The sequence below is a fragment of the Netta rufina genome (genome assembly GCF_964035555.1).
Source record: "Netta rufina genome assembly, chromosome: 32".
Lineage (NCBI taxonomy): Eukaryota > Metazoa > Chordata > Aves > Anseriformes > Anatidae > Netta > Netta rufina.
The window spans coordinates 385831-410384 of NC_140156.1; the positions used below are offsets into that span (position 1 = coordinate 385831).

Consider the following 24554-nt stretch of genomic DNA (forward strand, 5'->3'; position numbering starts at 1 on the left):
TCGGTGTTAGCCAATAGCCGCGCCGTAAAGCGGGGTGGGGGGCGGAGCCTGCCCTCAACGCGGAAGTGGCGGCGGCGGCCATGGCGGCGGCGGAGGGGCCGCCGGCCCCGCTCACCGGCGTGGGCTGGGCCGCGACCCCGGAGGCGGCCCCCACGGGGTGGAGCGTGGTGAGCGGGGGCGAAAGGAAGGGGGCGAGGGGGGTGCCCGGAGCGGCCCGGCCGCGGTCTCACCCTCCCCGTGCCCGCAGCTCGCCACCAGCACCGAGGGCGCCCCGGCCAACCTGGGCAAGGGCTTCGGCCACAAGGGCGGCGGGTACCTGTGCGTGAGCACCGGAGGGCAGGTACGGGGAGCGGGTGGGGTGAGGAGGGGTGGTGGAAGGGGGATGAAGGCCCCTGGTCCTGGGGCTGAGACCCCCAGGGTGCTGGGGCTGAGTTGGTCTCGGTCCTGAGCCCTCAATCCCGGTCCGGGTCCTGTTCCCAAGCCCCCGGTGCCAATCCTGGTCCCAGTCCCGTGGCCGAGTAACCCCCTGGTCCAGGTCCCTGTCCTGAGCCTGTCCCAGTCCTGGTCCCTGTAATGTAATGGGGCTGAGCTCCTGTCCTCATCCTGGGGATGAGGCAGTCCCAGTCCAGATCTCGGTGCTGAGCCGGTCCCAGTCCTGGTCCCAGTACCGGTGCTGAGTCCCCATCCTCATCCTGGAGCTGAGCCGGTCCCAGTCTGGACCTTGGTGCTGAGCTGGTCCCGATCCAGGTCCCAGCACCTGCCCTCATCCTGGAGCTGAGTTGATCCCGGTCCAGGTCTTGGTGCTGAGCTGGTCCCAGTCCTGGTCCCCAGCCCCGTTCCAATCCCGTTGCCAAACCCCCATCCCGTGCAGGCAGCAGCCAGCCCCGTGGTGACCGACCTGCAGGTACTGAACGATCGAAGCCCACAGCCCGCCGGTTACAGCCGCATCCCCGAGTTCCCAGAACCTCGTAAGTGTTCAGAGGGGGCAACGGGGCCCAGAGCTCGGCCCCCAGCCCCTGCCGCCCGCTGTTTTCCCCCCCCCAGGTGCTGGGGTGTCCCGCAAGAAGCGCGTGTACGTGAGGCTGCAGCCGCTCAGCGCCGCCGACACGGCCGTGTTTGACATCAAGCTGAGCAGCAAGAGCAAAGCCATCCCACACTACATGAAGATCGGGTAGGGAGGCTGCACCCCTCACTTCTGCTCTCACCCTTCCCAGCTTTCTGCTGCAAAACGCCCTTTATGCCTTTTTTTTTTTCCCTTCCCTAGAGAACTGGGTGGCTTTGCTGTCTGGTGTAAAAAAGGGCCGCTGTCGAAATCCAGCCCCCCACCGGTCCCCAAGCCCAGGTCCATCAGCCTGGGGCTGAAGCAGCTCTCCCTGCAGCCGGATGCAGACTCAGAGCAGAAGTATGTGTGCTTTAAACGCTTCCAGTCTTACCTGGACCTGGCCGGCGCTGGGAACAGCTCCTGCTGCTGCCACCTCGTGGTTCCCACCCTGTAGGGTCAGCTGCATTTTAATGCAGCGTCCCGCTGAGACTCGAGTTAATTCTGGTGTCCCCCAGGTCACCAGAGAGACCCGTGACTCGGTGTGGCACCAAGCGATCTTCCTTCACACTGCACAACTCGGTGGATGACGCCTCCAGCATCTACAACCTCTCAGGTAAGCTCTGTCTTCATCTGCCACGCACCAAGGAGCTGCGTAAAGCAAGCGTACCCCTAGTTAAGGAGAACTTCAACTGAAATTAGTGTTGGCTCATAAGCTATTTCTGCACAGCTGATCCTTGTAAACATCGCAATTGAGCACGGTTTTTAGAGGAAATTTCTTTTAGTGAGACTTCTCCCCGAAAGCTATTCCTGGCTTGCATTAAGAGACATCCCTGACCTCTCGTGGAAAGTTTTTCTTCACAAGGTGCTAAGATGTCCTCAGCTGCTCGGTGTAGCACCCTGGGTGTTTTCAGGGGGGGCTCCTTGGATGTTATTAAAGCCTCTGCCCCTCACTTCTCTTTTCAGCTATGGATGGGGTACCTTTCACACTACATCCCAGATTTGGAAACAGCCTCAGCATTGGCAGTACCGTGAGTATACTTTAAGGTGCTGACACGCTGCTGGTTAGCCCCAGCTCCTAACTAGGCTTACCTAGAAACATTTAATGCCCCTTTTAGGCTGTTCTTGCAGAGCTGAATGTTAAGTCACTTGCGGACATTGAGAAAGAGGTAAGTAGGCTGCTTTTACCATTCCTGAGTTCTTGAATATCTGTGTCTTGCCTTGACTGACTGTTTTTTGTTGTTGTTTTCAGTACAATTATGCTTTTGTAGTGGAAAGGACAGCTGCTGCCAGACTCCCACCCAGCATTTGCTAGCACTGGGGTCTACCAGTCCTGTGAGGATGTAAAGTGCTGACAAACATCCAAGCTGGTCTGAGCTCCTCTCTCTCTCTCACAGATTAAAGTTCAGGGTACCTGAAGAAACCTAATCAATATGCAATTACAGGAATCACCAAGGAAGAAAAATAAATGCGTTTCTCTTCTCGACTGCCAAAATATTTTTGTAATGTTTCTGAAATAGAGAATTTAACCAAAGTCTCTGTATAGGAGCTCCTGGCAGTGTTCTCCTATGCTTTGTCAACTCTTTATTCTGAGCATTAGCTCGTGCAAGAGCATGTAGTGTTCCTGTTGTGTAAGAACTCCTGCCTTTGACCCTAATCTTTAGTTTACTGCTGATCTGCTCCTGTGCTTTGTCTCACAGTCTATTAAAAACATCACAAAGCTTTCAGCCCCACAAAGGAAGTTCCAAACATGTTTCAAAATACATCGATTTTGATTTAGTTAACCAAATTCTGTAAACGTTTCCTCAAACAGGGCAGTACAAAACTCCCGACAGGTGGTGGTGTGTCCCGGAAACATTAAAAAGTCAGGTCTTGTTTCACAGAGGTGGTTTCCACGGGATACGGAAGAAAGCTTCCCCATGTCTGTTTCTGAACAGGACCAGAGTTATTGTTAAAACAGTAAGGATGATTCTTGTGATGTCAAAACACGGCCCTGGGTGCTGTCCTTCGTGTAGCCCTGCTGGGGGCGAGGACCTTGTAACCGGTTTCAGGAAGGCACTTTAAGTTTTGCGCTCCCCAGCAGAAACTGAAGAATTCGGTCCACTAACAAGGCGAGGAAGAAGTCAGCCAGCAACACTTCCGTGATCACAATCTTAAACTAGGAAACAAACAGGTGATTAGCCCCTTCTCCTCCCCCACTTCAGTGACTGTCCCAGCAGCACAAAACCTCTGCTCTGAGGCGTTTTAATAGAGTACCTCTGCAGCAACCACTTAACTAGAAGCTTGAACTTGCTTTCGCAGCATGCTACAGTTACCCCAATGCTCCAGGAGGATTGCTACCACATTCTCTACTTCAAGCTATCTGGGTAGCTGGCATTCCTGTAAGTTATTGTCTGTTAAAACCCTTTAGCTTCCTTCAGAGTTTCTGAAAACAGACTGATTCCTGTTCTCCCCATGGAAACTGTGTGTGGAATGCAGTAGGCACAGAGAAATGTTGCCTGCTCACCTCAGTAGGGATTTCTACCAAGCCAAACTGTTCGTTGAACTCTGGAGAAGAGCCAGTGAGCAGGCCCACAATGGCAAGGCCTGAAAGGATGATGCTCCACAGCAAAGGCTTGTTCTCCTGCAGACTTTCCATGAAAGGATGGCCCTGAAACACAGCAGGGAAGAAACATGAGCAAAAGTGACACTGTGCTCACCCACTGGTGACGTGTTCGTGCTAGAGGATAGAGCAATTCCTGACATGGTTTGGGACACAAAGAGAGGGAGCTTTTCTCTGCAGAAAAGCAAGAACATTGCTCTGTTCTGTGGTATCTTAGTTGTAAAATCACTCCTTCGGTTCTACTAGAGATGCAAGTAAACACGACTTGCCTTGTAGTTAATAGCAAAGGTGGCCATCTGCATTGCCATCGACATGATGTACACAGTGCTGTTCACAAGGCTGGGCTCAAACTCCTTGTAGAGATCTACAAACTCCTCCCGTCTGAAAGAGAACAAAGCTGAACATCAGCGGACCAGACTCCGGATCACCAGGAACAGAGTTCCCCTTGCCTCACCCCACTGACATTGATTTATTTAAATTATGCACAACTTCTGCTGGCCAGCAGAAAGTTATTCCCAAATTTTGGTAGCTTCCATTAGCAGCAGCCCTCCCCCAAGCACGTATATTTGCACAGCTGAGTGGAGCTGCACATACTGCAAGCAAAATTAAGCATGGGGTTCTTGGCCACAAAACAAAAATCAAGTGGAAAAGGGGTTTTTTATTTGCTTTTTTAAAAAGCTTTCCAGTAATCCGCCTCATCAGTCTGGGGCCAGGAGACCACTGGAACTGCAGGGTATCACAGACCATATTCCCACCATTTCTATCATCCTTGCCCTGCTGGGTTGCTGCCAGCACACTCAATGTACAGCACAGCACGCTTTCTCTGTACATTTTAAACTCCTAACGCTCAGTGTGCTCAACAGAGCATTCAGAGAAAGAGCACTGTGATGTCTTTTCCACCCTCCTGCTTAGCAGCAGCTGGAGAAAACGTGTTCAGTGCTGGAGGAACAGACACTTACTTGGAATCGCTGCGCACCTGGGCACCGTGGTACAGGTAAATGAGGCTGAGGAAATGCACCAGGAACTGCAGCAGCACTGTCAGAACCGTGTAGAGGTTAAAGATGTTTGGCAGCGGGCGCTCCTTGGACAGCGTCTTCAGAGGCTGGGAGCAAAAACCAAGCAGGGTTGACTAGAACAGTTCTGACCATCCCTATATGCAGTTGTCCAGCACAATCTAATTTCTCAGGAAATGCCTGCGAGGATTCCACTTCATGCAAACAAATATAAGGTCCACATCTTGGGTGGTGCAGGTAACAGCTTCCATTGAACCATTTCTCTGCATTACCCTTCCCACCTTTTCTACTTCCCAAAGCTGAAGAAAGCAGCTTGCCCACAACCACAAGATGCTCCCTTAAGCAAGCACTGGCCTTAGGGAGTTTTCCAAATGCAGTGGAACTAAAACCCTCCCCCCCTGGGGCATTCTGGGCTGTTAATTTATTAAAACCGCTGTTTTGTTTTGGAGAGAGGCTCTCCTCCATTAATTCTGATATGACTGATGCCAACCAGCCACTGTCTTAATGCACGCCCCCCCCGTACCTTTGACCTGGAGATGAAAAGGAAGCAGCCAGCCAGCAGCAGACCCTGCAGAGTTGCCTGAAAGTCGCTGAACTTCACCCCTTCCAAGTAGAGGACACTCTGGCTGTAGGCAAGGATCAGGGCGTTCAGGGCAAGGATCTTGAACATTTGGAGTGTTGTCACTAGTGTGCAACGACCTTGCTTGATCACGTGGCAGACTAAGGAGCAAGAAGAAGCAGCGATTGGAAACAAAACAAAACAAGTCTGGGGGCTTTGTCCCTCAGTCTTCTCTTCTGAAGCAGTGCAGAGAGGAGCAGTACACAGCATCCCTGTCTGAGAACCCTCCACAAGGTTTCTGCACACAACCAACTGGCAAAGCCATGGGTTTGGGAGCATTTCTCACCACCCCACGCCCTCTGGGGCTTCTTTCAAATCCAGACTTATTCTCACTGAGGAATGTGAACACATGGAGATCCACACCAACTGTTCAGCTACCCCCATGCACTTACTGCACTGAATGGAGGAGAGCTTGGAGGTAAAGGGGGCTGCAATGCTGGCATCACCCAGCTTCACGACTGGCACACGCTCCTCTTCCAAATCCTTCAGGACCTGACTAATCCGCTCCTGCAGGCCAGTAAGAAAAAGACACACATTCACACCTCTCTTTCACAACCTGGACTGATGACAGTCTTCCCTATCCTCCCCCACACCCTAGTTCCAAGGTGAGGCTGAGAAATCTTCATTCTTGGAGCTCGGCAGCTGTCTAGCAAAGCAGCATCTTCCCTGCCCAAATTAATTCTGTCATTTCAGGATAACAAGAGGCCAGAGAGGCTGGTCTTTTCCCAGTACATCCTGCCATTTCCAGTTCTCATGAATTAGCAGTAAACGTGAGGAAGAACCAAGAGCAAGGATAAGTTAACACTCTTAAACACCTAGTTACCAACCCTCTGGATGGCCAGTTGTTCCTCTCTTTGGGACATGACTCTGTGCTTGGCACCACGGGACGTGGGCTTCACAGTCCCACTCCCCATTGACAGCACCGGAGGCCTCCCATCACTGGGTCCATCTCGAGGTCTCTTCTTCCGTTCGGGCAGTCTCTCAGGAGCATTTGCCAGCAGAGCCACTCCTGAAAGACCAAAACATTAGCTGTAGGGACAAGTGTCGTAATCCCTTTGCTAGCAGAGCATTTTTACCACACAGAAATCCCAACTGGAGCCAGGTGAGAGGCTGGTTACACAGAGACTTCAGACAGGTTACACTTGCTGAAGCAAAGCTTTGAAAAAAAATCACGAAGAATCTTTCTCCCAGGGAAATGTTTTGCAGCTAATTCCCACTACCTGCTTGTATACACACAGCAGTATTCCACCAGCACAGAGATCCTTCTTCAAATGATGTTGCTCAGATCAATCCCAGCCCGCAAACCACCAGAGAAACGAACACTAATTTTGTGTGCAGGAACACCAGCCAAACTCAGATGAGGCCACACGAGTCCTGCATGCACACTCACCCACATCTGCATGCTTCAGAGCTCCAACATCGTTGGTCCCATCCCCACACATCAGCGTTACATAGCCCAGGCTCTTCAACGTAGTGATCACAAACTCCTGCAAGAAGAATTGTGCAGTGAGGCTTGGCAGCCTGGGCTGATCTACATGTCTTGGTCAACTGCTTCTGTTCTGCAGGAACTTGCTGGCCTCACACCCAGGCTCCAAAAGGTTCACCCTCAGGCATCGTTTTATGCATGCAGAGCTAGAATGGACTTGAGAGTCTTTAGGAACACTATGTGACACATCCTGATCTCTGGTTCTCACTGCCAGCTGGCATGGGTTTCAGAAGTGGTTACACTGGTTTGTTGAAAGCAGCTTTAGCACTAATCATGTGCTAGTATCTGTGTTGCTCCCAGGCACCAGGTAAGCCCTGCTGGCAAACCTGCCAAAGTTGGGTTTTACCCCAGCAGAAACCCCTCACCTTCTGCTTTGGCACCACTCTGGCAAACACCTGGATGTGTGGTATAAGTTTCAGCAGCTGCTGTCTGTTCACAGACTGCAAGTGAGAGAGACCTTCCCCGGTCACACACAGGTCGTATTGCTGGGTCAGCTCTCGCAAGGAGCTTGGCAAGATCGGGAGCACGACAGCACCATCGATGGATTGCCATTGCCAGCTGGAGTCTGGAAAGAGAAGCACAAACTTGACATGAACATGCCTGTGAGATGCCTGGCTGTCAGTAACGCTCCCAGACACCCAACGTACACTAACCCTGCTGTCTGCAGCCCCTCGCCATGAAAGACACGAGGCCCCTCTGCTTCTCGTGACAGTGACACCCCCGCCTCCCATCCAGCTGCAGTCTTTATGTGGACTCCCTGCACTGCAGCCCCTGGCAGTCAGATAGTGACACAGTGCTCTCAGCTTCCCCTGGCTGCACCGTGCTTTAACAGATGGACAAGCTCACTCCTATTGTGTCAGCTCTGGCCTCTGAATCTGCACAGGACAGAGGCCTTCCAGCTGCTGCTGTTTTTGTTAATTTTGGAGCTCTGGTGGCTTGGTTAGGAGCTGGCAGAGCTCTCATAGTACTCAGAGAAGAAAAGGGGCAAAGAACAGAGGTTTGTCTGGGGCTCTGGAAAGCAAATGAGCAGCTTCCATTATCAGCATCAAGCAACCACACTGCTGTCACGTGGCTAACTTTGATACAATCCCAGGAGGGCTTTAGCTGCTGTCCCCCAGTATGCAGAACGCTTTCCTGCATGGAATCAGTCACCTTTGCTCGCAGGAGGCTGCAGAACGAGGGTGTGCTCCCTCTGGAGGAAGTGGAGCTCCCTGGCCACGTGGCAGGCAGTGAGAGGATTGTCTCCTGTTATCATCACTACCTGAAGGGAAAGCATAAGAGGTCAAAATGAGTTCTGGGAAGGCAAGTGGCCATTCTCGGCGAAACTCCTTTACACTGAAAAGAGTTCTGTCTAGCGGGCATGCTGGACACATTCCCTGTGAGATGTAGCTCTGTGCAGCACCTTGCAGAAAGGCCACCTCTCTCTAGGTTAAGGCAAATCCCATCATAGAAGTATTATCACATCCACAAAGCTTCCCTGCCTTCATCACAGGGAAGCCTTTGCCCTCACTCCACAAAGGTTTCTGGCACTGAAATTCCACTTCTTGAATACCAAGTCTGCCAGAAAGGCCAGGATGCTGCTGATGCTTACGTGGTGGGATGCATTCTGGATCTCCCTGATGACAGATTTGGAGTCAGCTTTGAGAGGACAGGAAACCACAATGAATCCAGCAAATCTAAGGTCACACTCCAAAGCTTCACGCTTCATCTCTCGCACCTGCCAAAGCAAATCAGTAACCGCAGCATTACCTGGTGCTTCAGAGCAGCAATCTGGTCTTCCTGGGGGTGCTTCCTGGCAATCAAAGCATCACTAGAAAGACAACTGGTGCTTTGAGATGCACAGAGCAACCCATCAGCTGCTCTACCAGACAGAATTCTTTGGGACAAAGCTCCAAAGATGGCCCTGAGAACAGTTACAAATGCCCATCCCCACGCACTACCAGGTTCACAGCTAAGAAGTTCAGTGCTAATCCTCTCCCCAGCTGCTACAAGGAAAAGAGTTGACCCTGCTTTACAAACTGGGGAAAAAAAATATGAATCAATGACACACAGGGAGTCAAAGCTGGGAGCACAACGCAGAGGCTGCGATCTTCCCAGAAGATCCATATTGTACAATCAACACAACTATTGCAATTTTGGGCAACAGCAAACCAAAAGAGACCTCACTCTTCTGCAGCCCTGCTCATGCCATCTGTTTCCTTTCACAGGTGCTCAATTTGAAGGTTTAAAAAGAGAGGTGTACCTGCTGGTGAGTGAGGTGCCCCAGTTCCTTGTAGCCAAGGGCCAGCACTCTCGCCCCCTCATGCGAAATTTCTGTGTGGACAGCATGATAGTTGCTTGGGCACTGAGACAACTAGAGGAGATGTGGGGAAAAGTCACGTTAATACAGCTCCAAACACAATTCAGTAGCACATTCCAGTATTTCACATTAAATAATGCTGAGAGGGAAAAGAGGCACATTTGGGTAGACTGAAACTCCCTGGTGGAGTTTGTTCTCAGGCATTGGTTCAGTATGGAATTTTGTCTTGCAGAAGAGCTATGTCCTGTATTCAGGCTCCAGACTTTGCAGGGACAAACTGAGGTGTAAGAGCACGAGCACACGTGCTGGAGAAGGCTTTTCCTCTCCTAGAGAGCTGCGCTCACCATTTTGTGCAGCGTCTCTGGGGCCCCTTTCACAGCTGCAATGTAACAGAGATCAGTCGAGCCAATCTTCTCATACGACGCCAAGACAGACATTCTTTTCAGGGCACTGGCAAAATGAAAGCGCTGGTGAATTTTCAGTCCCTGAGTTTTAATACTTCTGGGGAAAACTTTCTCATCTGGAAACAAACAGATCAGGAAATCCTGAAAGGTTTCTCGGTATCAAAAGCAACACCCCTCCCTTCAGGTCCCAAAGGAACCCACAGATCACCGAGATCATAAGAATTTCTTCCTTAAATACAAGCATACAAAGCTGGAAATTCTAATGCCAAGAATTAAAGGACATAACCAGTCAGAATGTCTAAGTGCATTAATATAAACAGCAACGCAGAAGGTTGAAGGTGCATTTACACCATTATAGTTTTATCACAGGTCAAAATCCAGAAGCAGAAAACACAACAGCATGGGTTTCGGTGAGATATGCATTCAGGATTTCTAGAGGATTCTTACTTTAGTTATTTGTGTGTGCCAGAGCCAAGGAAGCAGAGCACAAAACCTCCAGAGACTGCACGCAGACGGTGCTAAAAACACACACTGTCGTGTTTTCACAACTGTGATCTTCACTAGCCAGTCACACCCCTATTTTGCAGTTTGCTTAATTAGAACCAAAAGGCAGCAACCCAAGCACACTGGTTGCAGAATGCATTATCTGCAGTCCTGAGAACAGCCTTTTACTATTTGCTGTCCCCGAGATACGCAGTGCAAGGATTTCCACTGCCCCAAGCCAGTTCTTGTGACCACACTAGATCAAATTCATGATCTACAGAAAGCCAGCATGAGGCACAGGAGATCTCCAGAGACCAGATAATTTCATGCTCAAACCGACCGACAAAAAACAGTGTTATCATCATCAACCCTCCCAAAACAAACACACGAAGGTTTTACCTTTGGTCAGGGTCCAGTCCACAGCCATCAACATTGCCTTCTCTAACGGGTCTCCCACCAGCGTCCCGTCATCCAACTGTACAAGTGAATGGCAAGTAGCAATCGCTCGGTGGGTTTCTACAGGAATGTCAGATACTGGTGTCACTTCCTTCCCATCCCTGCAGCATAAAAGAGACTGCCCATGTTAGCAGACCCATTCACATTATCTCAAACAAACCCTGGAATTTTTCCCAGAAAAAAATATAATTCTACTCTAACACAGTAAACAGCAGAGCTTCTCATAGCAAGATCAAAGCCATGGGAAACCTGGCTCTGTCTCAACTGCAAACAGCGCCAAACCCTGTAATTTTTGCCAGTTCTCCAGAGCAAACTTGATTCAAGCAGAACATGCAAAACAGAAGACTGAACTAACACGTTTAAGTAACTGCAGAATCAAAGGGCCAAGAGATCCCTCTGCTGTGGCGTCTAGCTTTCTAGCACAGTTCATTAGGGCACTGAACGAGAAAGCAGGATGCTACCACACGGCAAGGCTGCAAATACATCAGCTGCATAAAAACTCTGTGTGAGAAATCCCCTGAGGCAATTACATTTTGAAATCCAGAGGTCAGGAAGCCTTTTTTTGAGTGTTGTTGCCAGAGACTAACAACCCTCTCCCCTTCCAGTTCAAGCCACTTCTTTCACTCTCTGAATCTCTGAATTTCTTCCCTTCCCCACTGTGATTTCAGCTGTGCCTGAGGAGTGCTGCCGTGCCCAAAGCCCAGAACACAGCGAGTCACTCTGACAACAATCACCTACCTGAGCCCAGCTACTCCTCTCACTACAAGGTGATCGCTGGTTAACGTTCCAGTTTTGTCAAAGCAGCAAACTTCAACCTTGCCTGCAAAGGGGATGCGGAAGGGCTCTGTGCAGTACACGTCTAGAAGAGAGCAGAGGAAAGTCTGTGACGCATCAGCTACAACAACGCCAGGACAGATCAGCAGCTTTTATCACAGGACAGAAGCTATAAACATGGTGTTCAGCTCTCCGCTCTGAAGCCTTGTAGTGTTTAAAACCAGAACAGACACAAAGTTGTAGCAGCATAGTTCAACACAGAAGCCCCTGACCTTCCTAATCCGCATACAGGAACCTGCTCAGTGCAGAACTGTTGAGCAAGCAGGCTTTCATGTAAATATTTTGGTTCAGCTACTTTGGATCCACTTCAAAACATACCCCTCCTAGGCTCTTGCATTTGAGAGGGGGGCTTAAACCCCATAGACCAGCTCCAAAACCCACGTCAGATACTGCTACAGCGTAGAAATGAGGAGACTACAGCAATTTCACACCCATTTTCTCACCAATGTCCCCCACAGTTCCAGGTGCAAGAAAGCAGTCTGATTTTTGGTTTTGTGTGTAGGCTTGGTACTTACAAAGCTTAGCCAAGGCAATGAGGGAGGTGTTGACAGCCAGAGAGAGTTCAATGGGAAGTTCAGGTGGAACAACCGAAGTCAGTATTAAAGTACACTCAAGGAAGAGCTTGTACCGATTCCTGCTAGGATCCTTCGTGCCTATAGGATGAGACAGGAGAGCTGTAACTCCTCGTCCTTCGACTGTGTGCCCCACAGAACTAAGACAAATAGCACAAAGAAGCACACCTACCTAGGAAGAGCTGTGGGAGGGCAAGAAAAGCATCCAGAATGCAGTCTGGGCCCCTACACTGAAACACTGGAGCAGCCCAACCCAGCTATTGTAACTCTCAGAAATTACGTCAACTGTCCTTCCCACAAGCTTTGGTACAACTCCTGTGCAGACACCTGGAAGAGGCAAGAAGAAAGCTCACCTTCAATCCAGACGTATGCTGCAGCAGCAATGGCAAAGACCAGCAGGAACAGGATGAAAATGAAGGTCTCTAAGTTATTGGCTGTCACTCTCTTCACCCCAAAGAGGATTGTACGTAGCAATTTCCCCTGAGAAGAACAGCCTTCAGTGCAAGAAGCTATCTCTGCAGCATGCAGTGGTTTGTTACAAATATGTATGAAACCCAATTTTAAAGTTACACTCTGGTATGCTGGTGCCAGAGCCTGAAACTTATTCCCAGTTCTGTGAACCTCTTAATAGCCATCAGCCTAGAGCCACCCACAATTAATCTATTTAAAAAATAAACCCACTCCTAAGCCACTTAAGTTCACTATAGCTTTTTAATCAGTCTTAAATTTTGAACTGATTCCTAAGAAGCTCACATTCACATCTCTAGCCTCTGCAAACACACCCCAGTTACCCCTTCTTGACAATTATTGTTACACAAACAGGGATAACCAGGAGCTAAGCATGTACACAGAACGTTGCCAGTCACAAGACCAGCCCTGAATGCTGACTCCCAGGCTTCTGCATCAAACATCAGACAGCTTATTTGGCGCACACAGGACAGAGTGCCAGAGACCAACTTTATTTACCCCTCTTCCAACCAAACAAGCAGTTTTGAAGCCCTGATTTATATTTTTCGCTGCTGTATTTCATGAGGATTTCCTTATAGCAAAGCACTAAACAACAGAACCAGCATCACTGACAAGGCAGAGGCAAGAAGGCACATTCACATCTTACCTGAGATGTGTTGAAGCCTGTCCTCAGAGCATATGCCACACATCCATTATCAACAGCTGGAACAGCAGCAGGAAGGAATGAAGACAGTAAGTTTACTGCAAATCTTTTAAAGGTTTATCTCAGAAAGAATACACTTGAAACTACACCCTCCTCTCACTTACAAGGGGATACAGTCAACTTGAAAATCAGTAAGAATCACAGTAAGCAGGGCCAAGGAGACTTAACTCAATAACCACCTTCAAAAGTTGCACCAAGCCACATGAAATAAACCTGTGAGCATACTACGTGCCCTCTTGGAGGCAATTTGTGCAGGTACATACGTTTCAGTCCTGTGCTGGCTTTCTGGGGCGGGATGTGCTGCACCACCTTTGTTCCCCCAAATATGATGTGTAACCGGGCATCTGTCTGCATGTCCAAGACGTGCTCTGGATTGAGATCCTCCACAGGCTCCTGCAGGACAACAGGCAGATCTCAGATTCACAGCTATCTAAAGTAATCTTCAAGCATTGCTTTCTTTTATCTCACACGAGATGTTCTCAGCTTCACTTCAGCCACAGGTGGCCTGAACTGAATCTAGACACGAACGTGTCATTCAGTTTCTGATTTATAGCCTGGTTCCTGTGGAAATTCTGGTTTCAGAGGACTAGTTCACCCTTGGCACAGTGAATTTAGCAAGGGAGGCTCTGTAAGCACTACTTTATCATTTTTAAGTCACTCACTGGCACAAAAAGAAGGAAGGTGCAGGGTTTTGAAGTGCTTTACGCTTGTTCCTCCCACCTCTACCCAGCCGAAAGAATCCAGACTGGGGGGAATGCGTAGGAGGGCGATGCTGTGCCCACATTGCAGTTCAGGCTCAAAGGCTGGAGACACAGCCAGACAAAACAGGCATTCTGTTTCTCATTTACCAGAGAACATCAATCACTGATAGGGAGTTGATAACAAACAAACCAGGTTGCCTGGGCCAGTGTTCACACAAGGAGATTCATTTGCATTCACAACTACTCCAGTGGCTTGAATATTTTTTACTTTTCTAGGTTGCAACAAGGGACAACGAAGATGCTTCACACAGACCTTCATCTGTGGCACGGACTCTCCTGTCAGCATAGCTTCGTCTACAATACACCTTCCACGTAACAGCAGCACATCACATGGCACTAGATTTTCATGAGGAGATCGGCCTGCAATTAATACAAGAGAACGCAGAAGTTTGAAGGCAGAAATAACTACTGCTTGCCTATTTGGCTGGGAGGGAACAGCTCTCCTTCAGTTTAGCTGAGATAAAGAAGATTGTTAAACGTTCAAACCACTCAAGGGCTAATGTCTCTCAGTTGACTCCACATTGCTGAGAAATAAGAGGCCTTGAAGGTTAGGACTTTATTCAGGCTGGGAAAGTTTCAAAATGAAGTCATGTAGTTCCCATTGAACTGGGAACGCATCCTGAGGTAATACAACCTCAAAAAGAATGTACGGTTAAGACAGAGACCTGCACTGCCTTCCCTGTTCCATTCAAGGAAGATATTGCTAGGACGAAGGGAACTCTTCACCTTCACAATCCTAAGCTGAGGTAGGAACCTGCAGCTGACTGATCTAGGTGTTTACCTTTCTTCAAGACAGTAGAAAGTCCAAGAGATCCAGCCCAAGGATCAATCCCTCAGACCCTTGAATCGTGACATTTAAAAACCAAAGTCCCCAAGAGCACCTAACCAAGACTGTTACATTTTTATTCCCTGTGCAACCTCACACACCAAAAGGAAGCTGATTTTAAACAAGAATTTGATTACAACCATCATGCAAGCCATTACCAATGGAAACGATGTCCCCTGGAATAATCTCATCGCTGGAAATGGGTCGCCACTTCCGATTTCTGTAAACCTGCAGGGAAAAAAAAAAAAGCACTTTGAGAAGCCCTGCATGCATCTGCATAGTCAAAAAGGACAGTGAAAAAAGATGGGAAAAAGAAACAGCAAGCCAGCTGAAAGAGAGCTCTGTCAAGAACTTTATGCAAAGCAAGCTAATCCAAAAAAACCAACAACCCAACCATGAAAGAACATAAAATAGAAAATAAAGCCAGAACCATAAGAATTAATGGAATGAAAAGAAGAAGAATTTCAGACTAAACTAGCAAGAATTTATCCCGTTTACACTGGACTTTTGTTCCTTTTAGAAAGAAGATTCTCAGCCAGTGATGATCTTTCCCATTTCTAGGCTCTTGGTCTCACTGCCAAGCACCAAGTTTCCAGTGTTTGTGACCATTCCTTCTCTAATTCTGATTACCTGGATCATGTATGGCTTGTTGCCCATTTTTCGGATCTCTGACATGTTTCTCATTTGTTGCTGGACCAGGGAAGCTTCAAATGCAACCAACATGGAAAGGGTGAAAACGCTGTAATACCAGTACTCATCCAGGCACCACAAACCCACACAGAACACCTGCAGGGAGAAAAACAATGCAGAAGTTGTTCTAATCTCACTCAGACAACAAAAGCCTTCCATTTCCATTTTTTTTTTTTCCCAGCTAATTTGGTATGCATTTAATTGTATTAACTCATTAGGGAAAAACAGGCTCACTCTCACAACAGGCAAATAAAATCATTCTAAGGGTGTGAGAACAGCACGTACTTTTGATTTTAGAAAACTAATTCCAATGCTCAAACCAGGATTATAAAGATTTTTTTCAATTTGTAACAGGACAAAGTATTTACAGCCCTTTACGTCTCCTCATTTTACCTGAAAGACGAAGAATGGAGCTGTAGCTCTTTCTTTAAAGAGTTCCAAGAACTCTGGCACCACCATCTCAGCCCTGGGAAAGAATTGAATCTGTATTAACCTAAAAGTTTTCAACTCTGGACAACAGCCCATCCCCAAAGCCACTTGGTGTCAGTCCAGGCTGTGTTTCACAGTATCCACAATCTCCCTCTTCTCAGCTAGTTTGTCTCAGTCACTTTGCTACCCCTGATTATTTTCCATCCCCAGTCTGGTCTGACACTGTTCTAGTGCTTTAAATAAGTTTGACACATGCAAAGGAAGCGCCAGGAGCAAGCATTTGAAAATCAGCACCAGGATTGTAGTTCTACCCTTTGGTTACTGACACACTGAGATACCTTGGTCCCCGCTCACTCTGAAAAGACAGATCTGTGCCTGGAAAACTCACTTGTTTGTGCCATATTTCTTCTCAGCTGCTCGTATCTCTTTGTCTTCCTGATAGCCTCGGGCATTCTGGTAATAACACAGGGGATGCTCCACAGGGAAAGCTACAGGAAGAAACTGTTTCTTGCCATTTATCTCATACGAGTACTTGATTTTCTGAAATTCAAAGGAAAGAGCTTCCTGCCCATCCTCATCCTGTAAAGAGGAAAAAACAACAATTGAATACACATCAAAAACCTCACTTTACAGCTGAAAAAGGAAAAGAACTCCCAATCCCTCACATCTCTAATTCTTGTATGATTCTGCTTGTGGTACAGACAACAGGAAATAGAGTGCAATCTCCAACATCCCCACCTGTGACTGACTGCATCTGATGTTTCCCCAAGCAGTTAAGTTAGGAGCTAAGAAATGTCAGGCAAGAGGTCTGCATACTTGACATAAAAATTCCGTTTTCTGGCATGTGACGGATATCAGTTCTGCTTGCAATGGCCACGTCCTTACCTGGTCTCTGTGGAGCGGCACTAGTTCTACAGATCCGTTATTTGGGGTTGGCACAACTTTAGCTAATGTGGCTTTCTTAGGACTAGGTTCCTGAAACACACACAATACGCACATCGTGAAGAAGACTATAATACTCTGAGAGACACGAAGAAATGTTTTATGACCATGTTAAGGCACAAAAAGTAAAGAAATCCATGCAGCAGGGTGTTTTTGCAGACCAAAAGCATGACAATCGAGGACTTTTTGGGTATCATAATCCCTCCTCAAAACAGAAACCCACCAATTACTGTTATCTGTAGGGTTGTCCCCAACTTATGACTATGCTAAGAAATTTATAAGCCAACATTTTATTGGCGGACAGCACGCACAGTGAGGCACGGCAGAAACAACGACTGCCACGAATGCATGGGAATCGCCCCTCACGGAAGGGCAAAGGGCCTGACGGTCACAAAGACAGCCAGCCCTGCTCCGAACGCTCAAATCACCCCAGATTTGGGTCGGACCAAGCGAAACGGCGACGTTTCGGTGCACAGCGACCCACCGCACCTCCCTGGGGGCCTGAGGCGGCTCCTCCCGGCCCGGCCCCGCGGCCAGCACCGCGCCGGGGACTCACCCTTACACAGGTGAGCGCGCAGTGCGCGTGCACCGACCAGAGCCCCGAGAGCGCCGTCAGCAGATGCAGCACGCCGATGGCGGCCAGGGTCAGCAGCGCGGCCTCGGGGGGCGCGGGGCCCTCCCGGTGTTCCGCCGCCGCCTCCTCCTCGCCCCACGCTGCCCACACCCGCGGCCCCCACAGCCACAGCCAGGCCGGGTAGAGCCCCGCCACGAAGGGCAGCACGGTGCCGTGGAGGAGCCGCGGCCGCCGGCGGTACAGCGTCACCGACGAGACCAGCTCGTCCGCGGGGCCCGCAGCCGGGCCGGCCGCCGCCATTTTCCCCTTAGCAACGGCGCGCTTCCGCTTCCGGGTGTGGGCCGCGAGGCGGCGCGCACGCGCAGTGCGCGCTACGGAGGGGAGGGGGCGCACAGCAGGAGGGGGGAGCAGCGAACGGCGCGCATGCGCGTTGGCAGCCTGGCGGCCGTGCAAGGAGAGGGCACATGCGCAGAAGGGAGGGAGAGGCGGCGGCGCATGCGCAGTGAGGAGGAAGCGGCGGGATGTGAGTAGAGGGGCGGCGGAGGGGGGCAGCGGGCAGGGCCGCGCCGCGCTCACTCCGGTGTCGCCCCGCAGGGAGGCGGCGCTGGAGGTGACGGCGCGGTACTGCCGCAGCGAGCTGGAGCAGTACGGGCGCTGCGTGGCCGCCAGCCCGGCTTCGTGGCAGCGGGACTGCCACAGCCTCCGCCTCGGCATCTCCCGGTGCGCCTCCGCGCAGTGAGTGAGGGGCGAGAGGGGTAAGGGGGGAGGCCAGGCCAGGCCAGGCCCTGAGGGGGGTATGGGGAGGCCGGGGGCTGAGGGTGCCGGGGTGTCCCCGCAGCCCCATCGTCAGGAGGATCCGCAGCGACTGCGCCGAGCCCTTCGCCGCCTTCGAGAGGTGCCTGCAGGAGAACGAGGCCGCCGTGGGCAAGTGCAGCGAGCACGTCGCCGCCTTCCTGCGCTGCGCCGAGCAGGTGAAGGTCGCTGCGTGAGGTGAGTGGGGGCTGCGGGGGCTCCACGCTCCGTTTCTCTCACTTAAGCAGCTGGAACGGCCGTGCTGCTATCAGCCAGCCCAGCAACATCACAATAGGCCAGCCCAAATTCTGCTTGCACCTTTGTTTCTCTCCCACCCCTTGTTAATTCTGACCTAGAGTCCTCCCAAAAAACAGAAAGCACTGGAACAGGTTGCCCAAAGAGGCTGTGGACGCCCCATCCCTGGAGGTGCTCAAGGCCCTGAGCAACCTGATCTAGTGGGTGGTGTCAGAGCCAGGTGATCTATGAGGGCTCTTCCAACCCCAGCTACTCTGAACGCAGAGCAGGAAATTATATCAAGGTTAAACCCATTGGTGTGGTTCATCAGGGGAAGTATTTCCTCTATTTGTGACCACAAGTGCAGCAGTGTGTTTCTCCAAATGGTCATTTTATGTTGGACTGAGGTGCTGCCCTGTGGTGAAAGACCCTGGGATGAAAGTAGTCTTGTTGTGACATAAAGTCTTGGTTTAATTGGTTCCAACTTGATTAATCGACTGGGTCGTCAGGTTTGCATGGTAATATATGCAGAATGGGTTTGTTGGGTGGGTCAGGCTGCAGCACACAGCACTGTGATAAAGGTCCTGTAAATTTCTGTGGAGCTACATTAAAGCAAATAACTTGCTACTAAGTGTATAGGAACAGAGTTACTGTGACATCCTCCTGTCACCTGAAAAGGTAACTTACTCTGCCTCATGACTGGGGTGTTGCATACCTGATTCTTTTATTTGTGCTGTTTGTTTTTTGTTCTTTTTTATAGGGGATCCTCGGAATTAATGTTCATCCTCAGGAGTGAATGAAAACTTTCTGTACTCTGGAGTCTCATTCCAATGCTCAGTTGGGTTGTTGCTCCCCTCTGAGTGCAGCCCTGCGACGTGGTTCTCTTGGTGCTTGTCTTCAACAACCAGCTGGACTCTGACACGGCTGTCAGAGCATTCCCGATCTGCTGGCACTTGTGTGCTGCTAACACTGGGTTTTCTCTGCTGGTGCTCCATGCCCTTAGCAGCTTTGTAAGTAAAAAAAATAATTAAAAAATTACAGAGCTGTGTTGAACACCAAAGGATCAGCGAGCAACCTGCAGATGTACTTGAATAGGAACCAAAAGCTAAAATCAGCCTTTACCTCTTTTTTTTTTTTTTTCTGCAGTCTGTATTCAACAATTTCTTTGATAATTAAGTACAGTATTTTCCTTCGTCCCAATAAAAGTCACTCCTGAAGATCAAAGGCCAGTTCTGGCTTTTCCCCCTGATGATGGAAGCTGCCCTCAGAGCTGGACTGCCTACGGTGACATTGCCTTGACCACAAAGGTCCCTGCTTGAAAATTTGCTGTGCAGCTCCCAGTTTTGGGGGTGCCCTGGCTCTTCTGCTGTTTTAGAACAGCAGAGGGAGTCTTCCTGCCAGCAGAGACGGCAGAATAAGTGTGGACTCGAGAGCTTTCCTCAAACCCCACTGCTCTATCGACGGCACAATGATCTCTCAGTGCAAGGGGGGGGCCACCACTGGTGTTCTCACACAGGGGGACAAAGAGCCCAGCTAGAAGGAAAGGTGGTTTCTGGGCTGTAACTGGTGGGGAGAAAAATATACAACGATGTAAAAATAGCTGGTTTTACAGGGAATGGATTAATGGCTTGTGAGACCTGTGAGCACTCTGCAGAGGCACCGCAAGCTGTGGCTCTCCTCCAGCATGCTGGTGGCTGAAAACTGCTGTGGGTCTGCAGTGTGTAAGGTGGGACTGAGAACCCCTCCACAGCAAAAAATAGGTCTCTGAGGTTTAGAAAGTCCTTTGGGATACTCGCAGGCCAGCTACAAGGAGAAACGAGCTGCTACGGCCTGCTTACACAACACAACGTCTGCTGAGCTTCACAGCGAGGGCTTTGCTGCTGTCCAGAGTAGCAGCTTCCAGAAAAGTTACAGGGAACTGCAAACCAACAATTTCCCGAAGTGTGCAGCCAGCAGAGCACATGCAGAAAGTGTCGTGTACAGCACCAGCAGCCTTTGAAAGCACGGCACAGCTTTGCTGTGTTTTCAGCGTGAGGTTTTTGTCCCCCTAAGGGTGAGGCATGGAGCAGGAACCTTGGCTTTGACCTGGTTCCCAGGGGTTCTTACCCCCTTCCTGGGACACATTAATCCTTAGCCGTGCTTCAGCCAGGCACAAGTCCAAGCTTTTGCCTTTGAGCCTGTGGTGTTTGGCAAACATCACTTAGCATTTTCCAGTTGGGCAGAGTTTAACTCCTTTGGGGAGAGGGGCAGCAGATTGAAGTTGATCTGTTCCAGCTTCTAGCAGAGCCTGAATCATGAAACTGGCCGTCGGCGTGGCTGCAATTCAGCAGTGATGGGATTCAAAGTGTGTCTGGATGCTGGGTCGTTGTCTAACAACGTGTATGCAAAACCCACTTTGTTTCCTTTTATCAAATGCCACAAATGTAGGAAGAAAAAAAAAAAAAAAGTAAAGATAAAGCATGTTTTATTTCCTGGTGGAAAAGCTGAGAGGAAAAAAGTGACGGTAGCTTTGCTTCAAAGTGAATTTAGAGGAGGCAAGTGCTACCAGAAAAGGAGGAGAAATCTTTTTGAAATTTATTTGTTCTGGGCAGGACCCTATTAGTCAGAAATGTCTGTGGCGTGAATGGCTTTATTAAGGGTGCCGTTAGACGGGAGCGAAGGTGCTTTACATGTTGTTGACATTGTATTGAAATGTCAGCCTGTCAGCAGAAAAGCCATTTTTCATTATGTTTAAGGTGCAGTGGGCCCCCTCTTAAGCCTGGGTATGTCTCCTCCTTCTCAGGAGCCTGAGCTGCTCTATTATTACTTGCTCAGGCGCGTTAACCGCTGAGCTGCCACTGCCATCGAGCAGCCAAACGCTTGTGGGGTTCAGTAAATTCATTCCTAGCGAGAGGGGGCAGAGGAAGATGCTGCTCCATCCCGCTTCTGCGTGCAATCGAGGAGATAAAGGCTTTCTGAGAACAAACTGGTGAGGCAGCTGCAAGTTTTACGCTGAATAAAGAACGTCCTCGTGCAGCTTTCGCTACCCAAATGTCATGGAACAGAGAACTGGGACAGAACCTCCCCGTGGAGGGAGGTCTTGGGGTGGGGGCTGTGGTTTGAAATCGGTGCTTTCTCCAGTTTACCAGCACCCTGGGAAGAGTTTCTAGGCTGAATCAATTTGTAGCCTTGGCAAATTTGGCAAACTTTGCGAAAAGCAAAGGGAATAGCAGCAGTTTTCTTCCCTGCAAATGGCTGTGCCAGAAAATGGCTGGAAGAAGCCGAGGAGTGTTTTGCTTCTGAGCCTGAAGGGAATCTGTAGCTGCGTGCTGGAGCAGGCTGAGGCTAGGCCCTCTCCTAAGCACGGAGCAGGAGTTTTGCAGCTCTTTTTCTAACTGCAGGGGCTACCTGTTCTTGCTGGCTGCTGGAATAAAAATGGAACAGCAATTACTGCAGTTGTTGGCGTTGGCAAACGTGAGGGAAGGGCTGTGGGTGTGTGATAGAGGCTGGAAATAGGGCAAAGCCAGATGCAGAGGGCAAGTCCCTGGAAGTGTAGGAAAAAGCTCTTCCAAATCCAATTTTCTAGTCCTGTCATTGGAAATGCAGCCATGCAAACGCTTCCTAAAAGGAGCATCGGTTGCTCCCTTATCTTTCCCAAGGTGCAAATTGCCAAGGGAGAGGTCTGAAAAACCTGGAACAAGAATTGGGGACTCGGGAAGCGTTTTTTTTCTTGTTCCTGTACCACAGGGAGATGACAGCACCTCACACCACTGGGTTTGGCTAGGCCAGGGCTGTGGAAACGAGCGCAGGAAGCAGTTACAGGTAGGACAGACACTGACATAAAGCCGAGCAAGGGGAAGAAGACCTCAGGCAGTCAATCAAGCTGGTAGGTTCAGCTTGATCTCCAAAGGCTGCAAAGACTCAGCTAAATTAACGCCGAGTGGCTGAAATCAATAAGTGAATAAGCCCATCTTACCCAGAGTGGGAGGCTTAGGGGGAAAAAAAAGAAAAAGAAAAAAAAAAAAAAAAGATTTAGACCAGGATTTTTCTAGATTGAACCTCTCACATCCTCACGAACACAAAATAGCCGAAATAAACACCAAACCACTGCAACAGCGAGGAGAAGAACCCAGAGGACCAAGCTCTGAGATGCCTGAGGACCGGGAAGGCAGTGTCAGACTTTTGAGGGCAAGTGCTCCATCGTTCACCAAGTCCTTGTGTCTCTAGTCCTGTTACTTCTGGCATGGGCTTTTCCGTTCTCGCTCGGTCTCCTGGTCCTGTGCTTTCTCCACTTTTAGTTGCTCTCAACGCTTGTTTTCAGGCAGCTGTGCATTTTGGCTGGTAGTTTAAGCAACCTGGATGTCAGCTCTGTTTTCACTTACCCTCCATCTTTCCGTGGGGCCTTGGATGCCAATCATGACATGTTCTGTGCCTCTGATTACTCACCTTTAAAATAAATAACACCTACCTGGCTGGGGAGCAGTGAGGGATCATTAATTAATATATGCAAGGAGTTCTGAGGTCCTTAGCTAAGAGGAAGCTAAGAATCGTGAGTTCATTCTTTCCTTTATTTTTGCTCAATTTCTTTCTGGTGTAGATCTCAGCATACGAAGTTAAGTGTGTCAGGGCTTTTTTCAGCCTGTTGCTTTAACTCCTGTTGATGTCACTTTTCCTTTCAAGTGGAACTCGAAAACCAATAAGGTAAATTACACACGATCCTAGAATGAGGAACTAACAAAAACATCTCTTTAATTTTTCATCCAGAAAATATTCTCGTTTTACACTCTGCTTCTCTTACTTAAAGGAGCCATAAATCAGCGTGTTCCTTTGGTGTTTGCAGTCACCGGGAGAGATTTAGTGCTGCTGGCAGGGCCAGGGCTGAAATGGGCAGCAGCCGAGGGCAGGGAGCTGTGCAGAGCCACATTCCATCCCCACACACGTTTGCTTTGCTTGGCTGTTGTCCAGTTGATTTTTGAGTCCCTCGCAAGCACGAGGGGAACTGGGTGGGCAGAGGGGGAACGTTTTTCATCCGGTGGTCACCTTGATTCGCTTTTATTCACCTTTATTCTCTCTGGAGGGAAAAGAGAGGGCGTCCAGGTGTTTCAGCATGCTGTGGCTCCATTCTTCACTCTGCTGCCAAGCAGCCAGAGCCTTCTGGAATGATTTCCAGGTCCCGTGATAGCCGTGAGACTTAGCTCCCTGACGTCCATGGGGTTTTGGGATGCACGCTGTTACCCCCGAGGTGCAGAAGGGTCAGATCCCTTCTGCGCCATGGTCACAGAGCTGCCTCTGCCTCTTCCCCTTTGTCAGGGTCGGTGCTCGCTGCCGCTCCTCTCCGTGCCTCCCCCGGCCCCTTGTGTCTGCAAGAATGGAGACGTGAGAGCTGCAAGAGAGAGCAGGTTCCCTGCAATCACCAAACTGACCCCTGGCCATGCTGGTGATGCTAAAAGCAGCCCCGTCCTTCAGATTGATGCCAGGAGAGGCATCAGGACTCGCTTGGCAAGCCCGTTAGCTCCCCAGGCATGGACAGCATCAGCTGTGGATCTGGCGCCCACCTTTCTGCTTTCCCTCTGCTCCTTTCAGGCAGAATCCAGCCCTGGAGAGCGCCTGCACGCTAACAGCTGCTCGTTTCTAGAGGGTATAGCTCTGAAGTGGCTTTGGCACTTGATCTCTCGTCACCATCAGACTCCTTTTCTCAGCAGCTCTGGATCTAGCACAGCTCCTCACAGCAGCTCGCCGTATTTATTTATTCTCGTTGGGATCCTAGCTCCTCGTGCAGCTACCTGGGACTCCTGCTGTTGAGCTGGCTGCCTGGGGAGGTGGAGAGCTGCCAGCACGAGCTCCTCGGCTTCTCCAGGATTCCTCGCTCCTGGGGAAGGGAAGGGAAGGAAGGGCTGGGCTGTCCGAGGAGCCCAGGGCAGCCTTCCCTGGGGCTGCCTGTGCGTGCAGGTTGTCTGACTGTGCTGAGGCAAGCTTCGGGTTTCCACTTACAGTTTGCTTTTTATTTTCAAATGTACATGCAAAAAAAAAAAAAACCCAAACCAAAAAAAAAAAAAACATCGGCACATCACAGCACGAGATCACAACGAAGAGAAGGGAGCGTTTCAGTGGGTGAAGCTGGCTCCAGCGTCCGGGAGAAACACCAATTTGCACAGAGTTCACCGTAACATTCTCTTAAAACTTAATCTAAACTGAGACCGTCTTTGTGCAAAAAGAACCGTACAGCTTCAGGAGTTTTTCAGTGTCATTTCTTACGGGTGGGTGACCACACAACAAAGGTGGAAGCCAACCAACTGCAGTAGCTGGGTCTAGAACTTGTCTTTGTGGGCAAACGTATGTCAGAAACGTC

The 24554-nt window shown here is 49.8% G+C and overlaps 3 protein-coding genes across 3 annotated transcripts; 2 read left to right on the forward strand and 1 right to left on the reverse strand.

The window, feature by feature from the left end:
* Positions 1-49: 49 nt before the first annotated feature.
* MVB12A (multivesicular body subunit 12A) lies at positions 50-2534 on the forward strand. Its single transcript, XM_084304004.1, has 9 exons — positions 50-167; positions 248-340; positions 872-968; positions 1045-1171; positions 1265-1402; positions 1558-1655; positions 2006-2070; positions 2158-2208; positions 2292-2534. Exons 1-9 carry the CDS (start codon positions 81-83, stop codon positions 2352-2354), a joined length of 819 nt encoding a protein of 272 aa, XP_084160130.1. The 5' UTR covers positions 50-80; the 3' UTR covers positions 2355-2534.
* A 138-nt stretch (positions 2535-2672) lies between these two features.
* Positions 2673-17500, reverse strand: ATP13A1 (ATPase 13A1; the record flags this gene model as incomplete). The annotated part of the gene is made up of 26 exons (XM_084304087.1): positions 2673-3197; positions 3546-3689; positions 3911-4022; positions 4601-4743; positions 5178-5374; positions 5666-5780; positions 6101-6282; positions 6664-6760; positions 7125-7324; positions 7912-8020; positions 8351-8476; positions 9002-9112; positions 9403-9578; positions 10345-10502; positions 11140-11260; positions 11751-11888; positions 12161-12287; positions 12922-12977; positions 13242-13371; positions 13993-14099; positions 14724-14793; positions 15196-15351; positions 15649-15721; positions 16073-16263; positions 16570-16659; positions 17183-17500. 26 exons carry the CDS (start codon positions 17498-17500, stop codon positions 3087-3089), a joined length of 3558 nt encoding a protein of 1185 aa, XP_084160213.1. The 3' UTR covers positions 2673-3086.
* A 178-nt stretch (positions 17501-17678) lies between these two features.
* CHCHD5 (coiled-coil-helix-coiled-coil-helix domain containing 5) lies at positions 17679-19780 on the forward strand. The gene is made up of 4 exons (XM_084304000.1): positions 17679-17723; positions 17795-17935; positions 18039-18190; positions 18987-19780. Coding segments are annotated over exons 1-3 (294 nt in total). The 5' UTR covers positions 17679-17721; the 3' UTR covers position 18190; positions 18987-19780.
* Positions 19781-24554: the final 4774 nt, after the last annotated feature.